The sequence below is a fragment of the Symphalangus syndactylus genome, chromosome 2 (genome assembly GCF_028878055.3).
Source record: "Symphalangus syndactylus isolate Jambi chromosome 2, NHGRI_mSymSyn1-v2.1_pri, whole genome shotgun sequence".
NCBI classification, from domain to species: Eukaryota; Metazoa; Chordata; class Mammalia; order Primates; family Hylobatidae; genus Symphalangus; species Symphalangus syndactylus.
The window spans coordinates 13,635,010-13,653,437 of record NC_072424.2 but is presented as its reverse complement, the minus strand read 5'-3'; the positions used below and the strand labels follow the sequence as shown (position 1 = coordinate 13,653,437).

At 46.0% G+C, this 18,428-nt stretch overlaps 1 protein-coding gene and 1 long non-coding RNA gene across 2 annotated transcripts in view; one reads left to right on the top strand and one right to left on the bottom strand.

Moving 5' to 3' along the window:
- Positions 1-1,275: 1,275 nt before the first annotated feature.
- On the bottom strand, positions 1,276-5,593 carry LOC134732391 (uncharacterized). Its single transcript, XR_010115500.1, has 4 exons — positions 5,159-5,593; positions 4,250-4,355; positions 3,146-3,303; positions 1,276-3,034 (listed from the first exon to the last, which is right to left on the bottom strand). It is a non-coding gene; the product is annotated as an uncharacterized lncRNA (long non-coding RNA).
- ABRAXAS2 (abraxas 2, BRISC complex subunit) overlaps positions 5,208-18,428 on the top strand; it is a 36,263-nt gene continuing 23,042 nt past the window's right edge. The window contains exons 1-2 of the mRNA XM_055246098.2: positions 5,208-5,741; positions 11,353-11,443. Coding sequence (XP_055102073.2) covers positions 5,592-5,741; positions 11,353-11,443 — 241 coding nt within the window. The 5' untranslated portion in view covers positions 5,208-5,591. The remainder of the gene's footprint in view (positions 5,742-11,352; positions 11,444-18,428) is intronic.

The following is an 18,428-nucleotide window of genomic DNA, read 5'->3' as shown; positions in this document are numbered from 1 at the left end:
TTTTTCCACGTCCTCGCCAGTATTTGTGATTGCCTGTCTCTTGGATAGAAGCCATTTTAACTGGAGTAAGATGATATCTCAGTGTAGTTTTGATTTGCATTTCTCTGATGATCAGTGATGTTGAGCACCTTTTCATATGCCTGTGTTGGTGACTTCTGATTCCAACCTCGCTTTCCCTTCAGATTTGTATTTTCTCTTATTTTATTGTATTGCAGCTGCCGGGATGTCCCTTGCTACATTAAACTCAGTGTGTTCAACACTGAACTCACTTGCATTACCACCCCCCCCCACCATACCTCCCCACCAAACCCTTTCTCCTCTGTGTTTGTAGTTGGTTGATCCCTGACCATCTACCCTGTCACCCAAAGTGGAGCATCCTCCTCCTCCTTTCCTCCCTGCACTGCTCCTCTTGGTCAAGACTGGTCCCTGGGCTCAGGCATTTCTCCAGCCTGTCACCACTGCTCTGCCTTCCTTCTGGCCACTCAGGCCATTGCAGCAGCTTCTGAGTAAACCTTCCAGGAGCCATTTGGCACTTGGTTCCTTCTCAGGCCCCAGCTATGCCTTGTTTCCCATTACCTCTTGAAAGGCCTCCAAGACTTGCCCAGTTTTCCTCTCCTTCAGTGCCTGCCACCACTCACTCCTTTCCTTTGCATTCTCCTGCCTGATCATGGACTGTAGAGGCAAACTGACTTGAACTTGAATCACAACTTACTCCATACAAAGTATGACCTTGAGCGAGTTACTTAATTTAAACATCTTAAGTCGCAGTTTCCTCAAATGGGCATAATCCAAATGAAGCTGGATTTTCTTGTTCCCACTGTCAGGCCCATCATAGCAAAGTGTGGCATTCTCATGCAGAAATGTTTTGCTTTGTATTGATATATATAAATGGAATATTACTATTTGCATGTTTGCATTTTACATCTTCATTTAACAATATTCCAGTAATATACTGTACTTAGAGATCTTTTTTGTCAATGCCTATAGATCTCTTACCTTTTAAACTAATTTATGATGATAGAAATGATGGCTAGCAATCGTACAGCTGTCACTGTGTGCCAAGAACTGTTTTCAGCGCATCCAATATATTATTTCAGTTACTCCTAAAGATAGCCACATTCCCAGCACTTTGGGAGGCTGAGGCGGGCAGATCACGAGGTCAGGAGTTCGAGACCAGCCTGGCCAACACAGTGAAACCTGGTCTCTACTAAAAATACAAAAAATTAGCCGGGCGTGGTGGTGGGTGCCTGTAATCCCAGCTACTCGGGAGGCTGAGGCAAGAGAATCACTTGAACCCAGGAGGCAGAGGTTGCAGTAGGCCAAGATCACACCATTGCAGTCCAGCCTGGGTGACAGAGCGAGACTCCATCAAAAAAAAAAAAAAAGATAGCCACATGAGGTAGATACTAGTATTAGCCTCATTTTGCAGATGAGCTAACTATGGCACATGGAAGTAAGTTCTGGAGCTGAGATTGGGACCCAAGCAATCTATCATAAAGTTTTCAAGCATAACCACTACATGAGTGTGCTCTATCACTATAGGTGTTTTGCTGAAGATTTTCTTTTGTTTGTTTGTTTGTTTGAGACAAGGTCTCACTCTATCCCCCAGGCTGGAGTGCAGTGGCATGATCTTTTTTTTTTTTTTTAAACAGGGTTTCACTCTGTCACCCAGGCTGGAGTGCAGTGGCATGATCTCAGCTCACTGCAACCTCTGCCTCCTGGGCTCTAGCAATTCTCCCACTTCAGCCTCCTGACTAGCTGGAATTTCAGCCGCATGCCACCACATCTGGCTCAATTTTTTTGTCTTTTTAGTAGAGACAGGATTTCACCATGTTGGCAGGCTGGTCTTGAACTCCTGACCTCAAATGATCTGCCCGCCTCTGCCTCCCAAAGTGCTGGGATTACAGGCATGAGCCACTGCACCCGGCCCAGTGGCATGATCACTTAACTCACTGCAGCCTCGACTTCCTGGGCTCAAGCGATCCTCCCAACTCAGCCTCCCAAGTAGGTGGGGTTACAGGTGCCCACCACCATGTCCAGCTAATTTTTTTATTTTTTTGTAGAGACGGGGGTCTCACTATGTTGCCCAGGCTGGTCTCGAACTCCTGGGCTCAAGTGATCCACCTGCCTTGACCTCTCAAATTGCTGGGATTACAGGTGTGAGCCACCAAGCCTGGTCAGAACCTAAAAATTCTTTATTCTCATCTCTCTGTCCCCAAAGTCCAGAATCTCACTGTAGCCACTCATCTCCTCTTCTCATCCTCTTTCTCCTTCACCCCCTAAATTTTCCCAGTTCATCTGCCTCTCTTTCCTCTCTCATCTCCTACATCCCAAATTATTTCTTCAGTGAGCAAACCTAGGCACCTCCTTATTAGCAAGCCTACACTTTTTATCAGCTGCTTCTCTTTCCATCCCCCTCCAACACCCTGCTGATCAAACACAACTATCTTCCCTAAAACCCTCCCACTTTTTCATGCAGTGTTCATTTAACAGTCATGTATCTGGCAACATTTACATGCCAGCCATTATTCCAGATGATGGAGATGCAACACTAAATAAGCAGGAATCCCTGTCTTTGCTAGGTGTGGTGTCTCATGTTTGTAATCCCAACTACTCAGGAGGCTGAGGCAGGACGATCACTGGAGTCTAGGAGTTTGAGGTGCAGTGCGCTATTGGGTGACAGAGCAAGACCCTATATCTAAAAACAAAAATTAAAAAAAAAGAATCCCTGTCTTCCTGAAGTTCAGAACATGCTCGGAGAGGGGGAAAGACAATGGACAGGAAAGATGAATAACACAGAGATGCTGCTAGATGACAGGTGGTAAAGGGAAAAGTAAACAGGGAAGTACTATTGAGAACATGGGGTGAAGGTTGCAATCCTTGATAGGGAACCAGGGAAGGACTCTCTGAGGGGGTGGCAGCACTGAGTGAAAACCTAAAAGATGTTGTCATAGGTTTTGTTCCTAGGGAGCAAAGTGTGACACTGAGATGAACAGGGAGGAAGTTGATTAGGGAGTGTTCTGAGAATCATCATCTGTTGGAGAAGAAAAAGAAGCAGGATTGGCTGAATGAAGTAGTGGGACTGAGGTACCACTACAACAGAACTTTGGCAAATCCCTCCTGGCCCTCCCCTTTATTCACCTACCTCAACCAGGCATTGAATGCTGGATGCCCACAAGGGGAGGACTGGCCTTAGGCAATGAAGCTGTCTTCAACTAGATATACTTATAGGAGAGAGCTGATCTGCAGCAATCCATCAATCCTGCAAGGCGGACAGGAGGTCTCGGTGGCACATCAAATCATCTAGGGCAGAAACAGTAAACCATGCAGCTGCCTGGGAGAAGAGCATCCCAGGCAAAGAAAACAGCAAGCACAAAGGCCCTAAAGTGGAATGAGCCAGGGACGTCTAGGAAGCAGAAAGAAGACTAATGTAGCTGAAGCTCGGTAAATAAAGGGGGCAGTAGCAAGTAATAAAGTCAGACAGGTAGTAGGGGCCAGGTCTTGGCAAGACTTGGTGTTTGGCCAAGAAGCAACATGGTTTAATTCTTACACTTAAATGTCGACCATTTTGCTATGTTGAGCATAGATTTGGTAAGGAGGGGATTAAAAGCTGAAGCAGGAACACTGGGTTTCTCAGTCTTGTCACCACTGATGATAATTCTTCATTGTGGGCCTGTTGTTGTGCACTGTGAGACGTTTAGCCACTTCTCTGCCCTCTACCCACCCACCAGATGCCAGTGGCACCTGACACCAAATTATGATATCTGATAATGTTTCCAAACATTGCCACATGCCATTTTGGGGGACAAAACTGCCACCAGTTCGGACTCCCTGAGTAAGAGGATACAAAATTCTGAGAGAGAGAGTTGATGGTGCCTTGAACCACCGTTTCACTTCCCTCCCACCCCAAGACGCTACAGTCTCAACTCTGCAGCCAAAGTGGTTGTGTTATCTGTTATCACATTATGTCACTACTATACCAAACTGTTTATTTGCCTGAATTACCTCCATCCTTTCATCCTTGAGCTTGGTAAATGTTGCCTTTTTTCTTTTCCTTTTTTTTTTTCTTTGAGACAGAGGCAGAGTGCAGCGGCACAATCTCGGCTCACTGCAATCTCTGTCTCCCGGGTTCAAGCAATTCTCATGCCTCAGCCTCCTGAGCAGCTGAGATTACAGGCATGCACCAGAATGCCCCGCTAGTTCTTGTATTTTCAATAGAGATGGGCGGGGGGAGTGGGCAGGGTCTCACCATGTTGGCCAGGCTGGTCTTGAACTCCTTGTCAGGCCTCTGAGCCGAAGCTAAGCCATCATATCCCCTGTGACCTGCACGTATACATCCAGATGGCCTTAAGTAACTGAAAAATCACAAAAGAAGTGAAAATGACCGGTTCCTGCCTTAACTGATGACATAACCTTGTGAAATTCCTTCTCCTGGCTCAGAAGCTCCCCCACTGAGCACCTTGTAACCCCCGCCCCTTCCCACCAGAGAACAACCCCCTTTGACTGTGATTTTCCACTACCTACCCAAGTCCTATAAATCGGCCCCACCCCTATCTCCCTTGCTGACTCTCTTTTCGGACTCAGCCCGCCTGCGTCCAGTTGAAATAAACAGTCTTGTTGCTCACACAAAGCCTGTTTGGTGGTCTCTTCACACGAACGTGCATGACGCTCCTGACCTCAGCTTAACACACCCCCCCACACACACACGTCCCCCCTCCCAAAGTGTGGAATTACAGGCATGAGCCACCGCGCCCGGCCTTAAATGTTGGCTTTTTGTTTTGTTTTGTTTTTGAGACGGAGTCTCGCTCTGTCACCCAGGCTGGAGTGCAGTGGCGCGATCTCGGTTCACTGCAAGCTCCGCCTCCCGGTTCAGGCCATTCTCCTGCCTCAGCCTCCCGAGTAGCTGGGACTACAGGTGCCCGCCACTACGCCCAGCTAATTTTTTGTATTTTTAGTAGAGACGGGGTTTCACCGTGTTAGCCAGGATGGTCTCAAACTCCTGACCTCGTGATCCGCCCACCTCGGCCTCCCAAAGTGCTGGGATTACAGGCGTGAGCCACCGCGCAAAGCGTAAATGTTGGCTTTTTTTTTTTTTTTTTGAGAGGAAGCTTCGCTCTTGTTGCCCAGGCTGGAGTGCAATGGCACAATCTCGACTCACCGCAACCTCCGCCTCCCGGGTTCAAGCCATTCTCCTCCCTCAGCCTCCCGAGTAGCTGGGATTACAGGCATGTGCCACCACGCCCGGCTAATTTTTGTATTTTCAATATAGACAGGGTTTCTCCATGTTGGTCAGGCTGGTCTCGAACTCCTGACCTCAGGTGATCTGCCCGCCTCGGCCTCCCAAAGTGCTGGGATTACAGGCGTGAGCCACTGCGCCCGGCTAGAATGTTCTTTTAATATTAAGGTTTCACTTGCAAAGGGAAAGAACTGTTTGCGGAACTATCAACGGCTGTCTGAGGCGTGTCGAGAGCGACACCACTGCGGAGGACAGGGTGCCGGGGTCCTTCCGATCGCGAAAACCGGCGTTCCTCAGCCTTCGAGACTGAGAGCTCAGGGCCCTCGGCCGCTGCCCGCCGCAGACTCCACTTCCCATGATGCCAAGGGGTCGGGCCTTCCGGAAGGCCGTGTGCCCTCCGCGGGGCATGATGGGGGAGCTGGAGATTTCCATCATGGCGGCGTCCATTTCGGGCTACACCTTCAGTGCTGTGTGTTTCCACAGCGCCAACAGCAACGCGGACCACGTAGGTGCCGGGCCCCCTGCCGCGCCCGCTGGGGACTTTCAGCCTCTGTCTCAGGCCGGCGCTCGCGGCCAAGCCGGGACCTCATGCGGCTCGCCCCTTGGGCACCAGAGCCGGCCGGAGGAGCTGGTGACCCGGGCGGCTCCCGCCCCCGGTGAGCTCTTGCCTCTGGGGGCTCCTTTGCCCCTGGGACAGGCCCCCTGGCTTCGCGCGCTCAGCCGCTCGGCCGTCCCGGCACAGCCGTCTCCCGTGCAGCAAAGCTGTCCCACCTGGCCTCCTGCAGTGTCAGGAGTCGCTCGGTGGAAACCGAGCGCCTGCCCCTCCCTGAAAGTCGGGCTTCTAGACTTAAGAGGGGCGCACGGGGTCGGGAAGGAATCTAGAGGCCGGGCGTTTAGTCCAGGAAGCGAGGTACTCAGCCCCGCCCGCCGGTCTCACAGGTTGTCGTGGGGGTGCTACGAGTGAAACCGTGGCTGTCACTATTGATACTTGTTAGACACGGTTGTGTGTTTTCTTTGCCCTGATGCAAAATGGAGAATGTAAACAGGAGCGTTCGGTGCAGGGTGTATTTTGTATTTCCTTGAAGTTGCGTGTTTAGTTCTTTGTGACTAGTTCTTTCACTAGTCACAGTGAAATAGGGAAGTGACAGGCCCACTACTGAGTGATGGGAAATGCATAGGCTGTGGAGCCCAGAGGAGGAGCAGATCCTGTCTGTTTCAGTGTCTTTATTTTACAAATTTTCTTTTAACGTCATTGGCCTCTGATTGGAAATGCTTTGTGAAACTAAATCACTTCTCTCTTAAAGGAGGTATATAATTTGGCCACCAAATTGGGGGATTATTTTAAGTGATGTTGATAGTGAATGATTCAAACTCATTAAACCTATGTGTGGGGTTTTTGGTTGTCATTACAAAGCAAAATGGTACACTGCAGAAGGAGGAACTGCATTTGGTTTGATGTCAGCAATCTTAGCTTCCATTAATAAAAACTGATTTTACAGGGAGGTGATTCCATTAGTAAATTGAATGCAATTAAGTTATTTTACCTTTCATCTCTTCAGTGTTAATGGTAGAACTTAATGATAGGAATAGGAATATATACATCATGGGTTTTTCCAGAGGCAGCTTTGAAGACTATGGCCCAGGATACTACAACTAGCTATTTAATAATGTAATATAGTTCCATATGTAAGGGTTTGTGATACCCCTGGTGTCCATGGACTACTAACAATGGGTCCTTTACTCTATTTCTTGAGTGCCTACTAATATCACAGTTTATGTGTATGGCAAGATTACTGTAAGAACAAGCAGCTACGTGTTGAAAAAAATTAATTCAAGAGATATCCCTTAATAACTACTCTGCAAGACGTGGTGCTAGACTTCATAGAAATTTTCACCAATGCCAATAGTTTGCAACTGTGTTTTATATGACCATGGCTGTTTGTATTAACTTTGCCACAATTATAGATGTGGAATCCTTGACAATAATTTCAATTTTAAGGTTGAAGAACCAACAATTTACTTTTGTAGTACATACTTATTTTGTCCAGTCAAGAAATTAATTTAAAACCACTCATCTGTAGACCTGGGGCTAGCATACTTTTTTGTACAGGGCCAGATAGTAAACTTTGTAGGCTTTGTAAGCCATATGGTCACAATAGCAAATATTCAACTCTGCTATTATTGGGAGAAAGCATCTATAGACAATAAAAAATTCAAGTGACTGTTATTAGTTGGACACGGTAGCTCATGCCTGTAATCCCAGCACTTTGGGAGGCTGAGGCGGGCAGATCACCTGAGGTCAGGAGTTCAAGACCAGCCTGACCAACAAGGAGAAACCCCGTCTCTACTGAAAATATAAAATTAGCCGGGCGTGGTGGCGCATGCCTGTAATCCCAGCTACTAGGGAGGCTGAGGCAGGAAAATCGCTTGAACCTGGGAGGCAGAGGTTGTGGTGAGTCGAGATCGCGCCATTGTACTCCAACCTGGGCAACAAAAATAATAATAATAAAATGAAATAAAAACATAGAAACCATTTTTAGCTTACAGGCCCTACAGTAATAAGCATTAGGCTGGAATTAGTCCCCATGCCATAGTTTGCCAACTCCTACTATAAAGTAACAGTGGATCAGATAATCCAGACCAGTAGATGTATAAACATTCCTCTTGTACTTCGCTTTAGAATGTCCTTTAAAAAAAAAAAATTACAAGGTCTTGCCAGGTGGCCCAGGCTGATCTCAAACTCCTGGCCTTAAGTGATCTTCCGTTTTTGGCCTCTTAAAATGTTGAGATTACAGGTGTGACCCACCGCATCTGACCTAGAATGTCATGATGTCACTGTTGAGTTATATCGTTATTCCACAAATGGAAGACTGTTGTAGGGTTACCAGATGAAATATAGCACACTCAGTTAATTTGAATTTTAGATAAATAGCAATTTATAGTATATCTCAAAACTTACAAAAGACTTATTTGTTATCTGAAATTAAAATTTTATTGTGTGTCTTGTATCTTTTTTGCTAAATCCAGCAACCCAATACTGTAGAATATTAGGAATCTAGCTATGTTCTTTTTTTTTTTTTGAGACGGAGTCTCACTCTTTCGCCCAGGCCGGACTGCAGTGGCGCTATCTCAGCTCACTGCAAGCTCCACCTCCTGGGTTCACGCCATTCTCCTGCCTCAGCCTCCCGAGTAGCTGCGACTACAGGCACCCGCCATCGCGCCCGGCTAATTTTTTGTATTTTTAGTAGAGACGGGGTTTCACCGTGTTAGCCAGGATGGTCTCGATCTCCTGACCTCGTGATCTGCCCGCCTCGACCTCCCAAAGTGCTAGGATTACAGGCATGAGCCACCGCGCCCGGCCTTAGCTATGTTCTTAAGGTCTAAAGTTCTGTGTGAATATGAAATTATTTTTTCACTTTGATTTTTTGAAAGTGGGTATTTGTTTTGTTTTGTCTTTCGCTTGTGACAAAACTACTTTTGTGGTGAGAATTCATAACTGAAAGATTTTCATAGGGTAAAACAAGCTTATTTAGGCAGTGTTTCTCAAATTAGTAGTCATGGACACTCCTTTGGATCTCAGAGAGTTTTTTTTTTTTAAAAGGGAATATATATATTTCTTTTTTTTTTTTTTTTTTTGAGACGGAGTCCTGCTCTGTCACCCAGGCTTGAGTGCAGTGGCACAATCTCGGCTCACTGCAACCTCCGTCTCCTGGGTTCAAGCAATTCTTCTGCCTCAGCCGCTCTAGTAGCTGGGATTACAGGTGCGCACCACCACACCTGGCTAGTTTTTGTATTTTTAGTAGAGACGGGGTTTCTCCATGTTGGCCAGGCTGGTCTCAAACTCCTGACCTCAGGCAGTCCACCCGCCTCGGCCTCCGAAAGTGCTGGGATTACAAGCAAGAGCCACCGTGCCCAGCCTATATATTTCGTAAGTTTAAGAAATGCTCTGTGATGATTTGGTATTTTAGGACACTCCCCCTCCTCAAATCAAATACAAAAACTAGGCTGTAAAGTGTCTGTCTTTCCCCACTCCCATAGATTCTCACTTTAAACTGGAAATGTTTTTAAACTCGAAACTTCATTAATTGATTTGAAGGATCGACTTAGAATAGAAGGATGTATCATACAAGGGCATTGTTTCAACAAATTTATTCAACCAGTGTTAGTGAGGCACCTACTAAGTGTTAGGCATTGTGCTGGGTGCTGAGATAGAGCAGTGAACAAGCACACAGTCCCTGCTCTCGTGGAGTTTACATTCTGGCAAGGGATAATAAATATATTTATTTATAAATATGTAATATGATGGATAGTGAGAAGACTAAAAAGAAAGAGAACGTAAGGTAAAGGGTGCAGAGTGCCTGGCAGATGCTATTTCCATTAAGTTGGTCAGGCAAGGCCTCTATGATAGGGTGCCATTTGAGTAAAGACCTGAATGAAGGAAAGGAGTAAGCCATGTGATGTCTGGGGAGAGAGATTCCAGGACAGCTTCTCAGTTCAACCCTCTGTATAGGAAAGTTACTTTAGGATTTAGAGTATGTCTTCTCCCAGCTGTGCTTGTGCAGAACATGGCAGCAAGTACACAAAGAGTAGGTAATAAGCCAAGTAATCTACAATAAACTGTGGTGGTAAATGCCCTCCAAAAGTGTAAATAAGTTAACCTCTGCATTTATTAAAGAAAAAGGTTCGGCTGGGCACGGTAGCTCAACGCCTGTAATCCCAGCACTTTGGGAGGCCCAGGCGGGCGGATCACGAGGTCAGGAGATCAAGACCATCCTGGCTAACATGGTGAAACCCCGTCTCTACTAAAATACAAAAAAAAAAAATTAACCAGGCGTGGTGGTGGGCACCTGTAGTCCCAGCTACTCAGGAGGCTGACAGGAGAATGGCATGAACCTGGAAGGCGGAGCTTGCATTGAGCAGAGATCGCACCACTGCACTCCAGCCTGGGTGACAGAGCAGGACACCGTCTCAAAAAAAAAAAAAAAAAAAAAGACAAGAAAAAGGTTCATGTGGATGATAGGAAATTTATTTATTTATTTTTTATTCTTTATTTATTTTTTTTTTTGAGACGGAGTCTCGCTCTGTCACCCAGGCTGGAATGCAGTGGCGCGATCTCGGCTCACTGCAAGCTCCGCCTCCCGGGTTCACGCCATTCTCCTGCCTCAGCCTCTCCGAGTAGCTGGGACTACAGGCGCCCGCCACCACGCCCGGCTAATTTTTTGTGTTTTTTAGTAGAGACGGGGTTTCACCGTGGTCTCGATCTCCTGACCTCGTGATCCGCCCGCCTCAGCCTCCCAAAGTGCTGGGATTACAAGGGTGAGCCACCGCACCCGGCAGAAAATTTAATTATTTTGCTAAAATCCTAATTTTCTATGCCAGCCTGTATAAAAGCATTTAGTTGTCATTGTGTTAACTTTATTTTTTCATCATCAGCGATGTTTTTACAACAACGAAATAAATTGTATGTGATTTCAAGAAAACAACTTTGAAATATTTCTACTTCCTGAGTTTTTTTGACATTGGTTATGATACTTAAGATTTAGGTGATGATGCTGGGCGCGGTGGCTCACGCTTGTAATCCCAGCACTTTGGGAGGCCGAGGCGGGCGGATCACGAGGTCAGGAGATCGAGACCACGGTGAAACCCCGTCTCTACTAAAAAATATTTAAAAAATTAGCCGGGCATGGTGGCGGGCGCCTGTAGTCCCAGCTACTCGGAGAGGCTGAGGCAGGAGACTGGCGTGAACCTGGGAGGCGGAGCTTGCAGTGAGCCGAGATCGCGCCACTGCATTCCAGCCTGGGTGACAGAGCAAGACTCCATCTCAAAAAAAAAAAAAGAAAGATTTAGGTGATGAAATTCACTCTTCCAAAAACAGGGAAGAGTTGAAGGGATTAAAATAATATTTTATCTTGTGATCCTTTTTTGGAACAATCCAATTAATAGATATACCTGAGATTGCTTTAGTCTGTTTGTTGGTTTATAGAATAGTGGTTTACGTGGGAAGCTTGTTTGGATTATTGTGAAAATTATAAATTTATATGTCCTCAATTCCTCTTAATTTCAGCAAAAGTCATTTTTATTTTTAGTCTGCAACTATTTTCTTTAATTACTTTTAGGAAGGATTTTTACTGGGAGAGGTAAGACAAGAGGAAACGTTTAGCATCAGTGACTCACAAATCAGCAACACAGAATTTCTACAAGTAATTGGTAAGTAAATTTCTCAATGACCTTAGAAATATCTTTTTTGTATATTTACTTAATGTTCGTTTTGTTATTTTGCCCTTAACTGATTTTATCCTAAATAATTCAAAGAGCATGCCGGGCGCGGTGGCTCACGCCTGTAATCCCAGCACTTTGGGAGGCCGAGGCGGGCAGATCACGAGGTCAGGAGATCAAGACCATCCTGGCTAACACGGTGAAACCCCGTCTCTACTAAAAATACAAAAAAATTAGCTGGGCATGGTGCTGGGCGCCTGTAGTCCCAGCTACTCAGGAGGCTGAGGCAGGAGAATGGCGTGAACCTGGGAGGCAGAGGTTGCAGTGAGCCGAGATCATGCCAGTGCACTCCAGCCTGGGTGACAGAGCAAGACTCTGTTTCAAAAAAAAAAAAAAAATAAAGAATTCAAAGAGTATGTAGAAAAAAAACGAAAATAAGGCCGGCCATGGTGGCTCATGCCTGTAATCCCAGCACTTTGGGAGGCTGAGGCAGGTGGATCACCTGAGGTCAGGAGTTCGAGACCAGCCTGGCCCCCATGATGAAACCCCGTCTCTACTAAAAATACAAAAATTAGCCGGGCATGGTGGCGGATGCCTGTAATCTCAGCTACTCAGGATGCTGAGGCAGGAGAATCGCTTGAACCCGGGAGGCAAAGGTTGCAGTGAGCCAAGATCTTGTCTCAAAAAGAAAGAAAGAAACTAAAATTATTTGCACTAATAAATGATATAAAATGTTTTTATGTCAGTATAAAGTCAGAAAACAGAATGTCTAGCTATAAGTATGGGTCTTCTGTAAGTATTCCTTACCCACCAATGGGGGTGACTTTCATTGAATTGCTGTGTGACCACTTGATTGATAGTCTCTTCAAAACCACCATGAACCTCAAGTTTGCAAATCAGACTCTCCCATTGCCAATATCACCTCATACTACAACGAATTCATATATTGTGCTGGTCCTTCCTAAAGGGATCCAGCAAGGATATTTACATTTGTTTACATGGGATATTTACTAAAGCTATACAACCTTCTGAGGGATAAGCCAAATACCCACTTCGGAGGAGCTATCTGGGGAAGATGAAGGAGGCTTTATAGATGTAGAGGCGCCCACTCTCTTTGGATCAGTCTCCTTTTGATAAATAGAGGTCATAGTCCTTTCAGGTATACTTCAGGCAGATCACCAAACTGCATATCCTAATACTCTGAACAAAGCAAGGAACTTTCCATTTATTTATGCGGCAAACATTTTTTTTTTTGAGACGAGTCTTGCTCTGTCGCCCAGGCTGGAGTGCAGTGGCGCGATCTCGGCTCACTGCAAGCTCCACCTCCTGGGTTCAAGCCATTCTCCTGCCTCAGCCTCTGAAGTAGCTAGGACTACAGGTGCCTGCAGCCACGCCCGGCTAATTTTTTGTATTTTTAGTAGAGACGGGGTTTCCCTGTGTTAGCCAGGACGGTCTCGATCTCCTGACCTCGTGATCCGCCCGCCTCAGCCTCCCAAAGTGTAATCCCAAAGGGATTACAGGCGTGAGCCACCGCGCCCGGCAATGCGGCAAACATTTATTGAAGAACTTTCATATGTGAGGCGTGTGCTGGGCAGTGAAGGAAATACCCAGAATCATCCCTGCCTTCTAGAGCTGCAGGGAGGATTAGACAGGCAGGAAGAAATACCAGACAGTGTGAGAAGAATGCTATAAGAAAGTAACAAAGAAAATCCCCGAACTGCTCAAAGTCGAGAGGAAAACTGCTAGTGGGGAAATCAGTAAGATGTGTGTCAGGAGGTAAACTTAATGGGCAGTACATTCAGGGGAGCACAGAACAAGGTCTGCATAAAACACAGCGAATCTGGCCTGTTCATATGACTAAAATACAGAATATGTGGAGATGAGTGGTTTGTGGTTTGAAATACTGTTGGCTAGCTGGGTGTGGTGGCTCAGGCCTGGAATCCCAGCACTTTGGGAGGCCGAGGTGGGCAGATCGCCCGAGGTTGGGAGTTCAAGACCAGCCTGACCAACATGGAGAAACCCCATCTCTACTAAAAATACAAAAATTAGCCGGGTGTGGTGGCACATGCCTGTAATCCCAGCTACTCGGGAGGCTGAGGCAGAAGAATCGCTTGAACCTGGGAGGTGGAGGTTGTGGTAAGCTGAGATTGTGCCATTCCACTTCAGCCTGGGCAACAAGAGCGAAACTCTGTCTCAAAAAAAAAAAAGAAAAAGAAAAAAAGAAAAGAAAAATAAAGAAATACTGTTGGCAAGTGGCAAGTTTGGTCATATTGGGAGCAAATAATTAATTTCAAGCCTGTTCTGATAGGCTTCTAGTATGTGGGGTAGGGGACAAGGGTGTTCTATTTATTTATTTGTTTATTATTTATTTATTTTTGAGATGCAGTGTGGCTCTGTCGCCCAAGCTGGAGGGCAGTGGCGTCATCTCAGCTCACTGCAACCTCCGCCTCCTGGGTTCAAGCGATTCTCCTGCCTCAGCCTCCCGAGTAGCTGGGATTACAGGTGCATGCCACCATGCCCGGCTAATTTTTGTATTTTTAGTAGTGACGGGGTTTCTCCGTGTTGGTCAAGCTGGTCTTGAACTCCTGACCTCAGGTGATCCACCCACTTTGGCCTCCCAAAGTGCTGGGATTACAGGTGTGAGCCACCACACCTGGCCCCAAGGGTGTGTATTGAAGTTAGGTCAGGATTAAGGGGAATCAAGAGACTGAACTACCTCCTAATGCAGGCTTGTCCAACCCACGGCCCTTAGGGTGCATGCAGTCCACGACAGCTTTGAATGAGGCCCAACACAAATTTGTAAACTTTCTTCAAACATTATGAGATTTTATCTTATTTTTTTTTGAGACCGAGTTTCACTCTTGTTTCCCAGGCTGGAGTGCAATGGCGCGATCTTGGCTCACCACAACCTCCACCTCCCGGGTTCAAGCAATTCTCCTGCCTCAGCCTCCCAAGTAGCTGTGAATACAGGCATGCACCACCATGCCCGGCTAATTTTTTTTGTATTTTCAGTAGAGACGGGGTTTCTCCGTGTTGGTCAGGCTGGTCTCGAACTCCTGACCTCAGGTGATCTGCCTGTCTTGGCCTCCCAAAGTGCTGGGATTGCAGGCATGAGCCACCACGCCCAGCAATTATGATATTTTTTTGCAATTTTTTTTAAGCTCATCAGCTAGTGTTAGTATATTTTATGTGTGGACCAAGACAATTCTTCATCTTCCAGTGTGGCCCAGGGAAGCCAAAAGATTGGATACTCCTGCCCTAGTGGATCAAAGCTATAAAACCCACTCACCACATTATTGACTTATTTACTAAGTAAAGGCTTAAGGCTGGGTGCAGTGGCTCATAACTGTAATCCCAACACTTTGGGAGGCCGAGGCATGAGGATGGCTTGAGGCCAGGAGTTCAAGACCAGCCTGGGCAAGGTGGCGAGACCCTGTCTCTACAAGAAATTTTTATAATTAGCCAGGCGTGGTGTTGTGCTCCTGTAGTCCTAGCTACTCAGAAAGCGAGATGGGAGGATTGCTTGAGCCCGAAAGTTTGAGGCTACAGTGAACCGTGATCATACCAGTTCACTCCAGCCTGAGCAACAGAGCAAGATCTCATCGTAAAAGAAAAAAGACTTGCGACGTGTAAGATGGTATAGTCTTTCATCGAGGATGTTTTTGTTGTTTTTTTTTTTTTTTGAGATGGAGTCTCGCTCTGTCACCAGGCTGGAGTGCAGTGGCACAATCTCAGCTCACTGCAACCTCCACCTCCTGGGTTCAAGTGATTGTCCTGCTTCAGCCTCCCGAGTAGCTGGGACTACAGGTGCATGCCACCACTCCCGGCTAATTTTTGTATTTTTAGTAGAGATGGGGTTTCACCATGTTGGCCAGGATGGTCTCGATCTCTTGACCTTGTGATCCGTCCACCTTGGCCTCCCAAAATTCTGGGATTACAGGCGTGAGTGACCACGCTGGCCCATCGAGGGTGTTTTTTTCTTTTCGTTTTGCTTAATTCTTTAAAACCCTAAAACAGCCAGGCGTGGTGGCTCACGCCTATAATCCCAGCATTTTGGGAGCCCGAGGTGGGTGGATCATGAGGTCAGGAGATCGAGACCATCCTGGCTAACACGGTGAAACCCCGTCTCTACTAAAAATACAAAAAATTAGCTGGGCAGGCACCTGTAGTCCCAGCTATGCAGGAGGCTGAGGCAGGAGAATGACGTGAACCCAGGAGGTGGAGGTTGCAGTGAACTCAGATGGCGCCACTGCACTCCAGCCTGGGTGACAGAGCGAGACTCCATCTCAAAAAAAAAAAAAAATCTTAAAACAGAATTTTGTTTCATAGAACATCTGTGCAGTTATTTATTGTATGCACCTGAGTTTTCAAGCATAATCTGGAAGATGAAGGTTAAATTGCCACCTGCAGTTAACGGACAGCAAACCGTGAAAGAAAGACCTCTCTTACCTGGCATAATCACAAAAATCTTAACTTCTCATTAATACTCTGGCTGTTTATTTTTAAAGAAATAGGGCTGGGCACGGTGGCTTAAGCCTGTAATCCCAGCACTTTGGGAGGCCGAGGTGGGCAGATCACAAGGTCAGGAGAGGTCAGGAGATTGAGACCATCCTAGCTAACACGGTGAAACCCCGTCTCTACTAAAAGATACAAAAAATTAGCTGAGTATGGTGACGCGTGTCTGTAATCCCAGCTACTCAGGAGGCTGAGGCAGGAGAATGGCGTGAACCTGGGAGGCGGAGCTTGCAGTGAGCAGAGATTGTGCCACTGCACTCCAGCCTGGGCGACAGAGCAAGACTCCATCTCAAAAAAAAGAAATATAGTAATAACATAATTAATTTTGTTTTGTTTGAGACAGAGTTTCGCTTTTGTTGCCCAGGCTGGAATGCAGTGGCGCACAATCTTGGCTCACCGCAACCTACATTTCCCAGGTTCAAGTGATTCTCCTGCCTCAGCCTCCCAAGTTGCTGGGATTACAGGCATGCGCCACCATGACCAGCTAATTTTGTATTTTTAGGAGGCGGGGTTTCTCCTTGTTGGTCAGGCTGGTCTCGAACTCCTGACCTTGGGTGATCCGCCCACCTTGGCCTCCCAAAGTGCTGGGATTACAGGCGTAAGCCACCACGCCCAGCCCAAATAATTAAAATTCTATATAACATAAAGTACTGATTCTTTGATTCATAAACCATCTGCCTCTTGCAGTAAATACCTGTTTTCATGGTTTTGTAGATATGGAGAAGTAACAATCAGTGGGGAGTCTCAGTTAGTACAGGGCCATGACAACTATCTTTTGCTGTACAATCTTTAACTTATTAGCGATGTTCAGTTCATTGAAACGATTATGGATCTCATGGACAAAATGTTTACTAGTATTATCTTAAATGTGTTGTTCCCATTGTAACATTTTTCTTTTAAAAATAAATATAGCTGGGTGAGGTGGCTCACACCTGTAATGCTTTCAAAGGCCGTGGTAGGAGGATTGCTTGAGGCCAGGAGTTCAGGACCAGCTTGGACAGTATATCGAGACCCTGTCTCTACAAAATACAAAAATTAGCTAGGCATGGTGGCACACACCTGTAGTCTCAGCTACTTGGGAGGCTGTGGTGGGAGGATCACTCGAGCCCAGGAGATTGAGGCTACAGTGAACTGTGATCACGCCACTGCACTCCAGCCTGGGTGATACAGCAAGACCTTGTCTCAAAAATAAATAAATAAATACACATTTGAAAGCATAAACTGGAAACTCTGGAAAACCTGGGTGAAAAGTCAAACATTAGGAAAAGTGCACTGAGTAGTATTCACTACCAGTTGTATAAAGAGATTTTCTGGCATAGCTTACCCTCCAGAATAACAATGTTTTAAATACAATAAATTGACCAAATTTATTATTTGTTGAAAATGTCTGACTCCATGCACAGACACCTTTCCATTACTCTTTGCAATAAGGAAAACTCAATATAGAATATCACATTTTGGGCCGGGCGTGGTGGCTCATGCCTGTAATCCCAGCACTTTGGGAGGCCAAGGCAGGCGGATCACATGAGGTCAGGAGTTCGAGACCAGCCTGGCCAACATGGTGAAACCCCATCTCTACTAAGAGTACAAAATTAGCCAGGCGAGGTGATGCACGCCTGTAATCCCAGCTACTCGGGAGGCTGAAGTACGAGAATCGCTTGAACATGGGAGGCGGAGGTTGCAGTGAGTCGAGATCGTGCCACTGCACTCCAGCCTGGGTGACAAAGCAAGACTCCGTCTCAGCAACAACAAAAAAGAATATCACATTTTGAACATGAAATGTCCGCATCTTGTTTTGAATATGTATGAATTGAAAAAGCTGTGCTAACTCACTTGAAGCAGAGCTGTCCACCCTTAGTTCTAGGAGTGGCAGGGAGAAGGCAGCAACAGAAGTGTCCTTAGTTAATGAGGTGATGCAGTCACAATTATTGGAAAGAATGAAAGGAGGAAGGAGAAGAAATGTTCAACTCACCCAACAGAAAGAGAAGCAAGAACAACGGTACCACACAGCAGGGATTTGTAAAGAAATGTGTACTGAGAGGCGATATGTACATGAGCAGGTGTCTACTGTGTTGTTGAGGCACAAGAAACTCTGGAAATTCCAGGTGAGGTTTCCCAGCCCCTTCCTGCTTCCAGAGGTTTACCTGTTGGTTAAGGTGTCCTCCAACTTCATTTCGATCTGCAGCTTTTTCGTGTTTGAGATCATCACCCTGTTTCTCCATGAGTGCTTAGTATTATAAAACGTCTTAGAAAGCTTTAACTTCCTTCAAAAAGTACCACACAATATCTATAGAACGTCTTTAGCGTGCTTCTAATGCAGTTTGTAAATTTGAAAGAAACTGCTTTGGTAACAGTGCGCATTCAGAGTTCAGAACTTACTCCAGGAATTTCATTAAATGACAGTTCCTTAAAGTAGAAGATGAGTTTTTTTTTTCCCTGAACTCTAGGTAATATTTTTGCT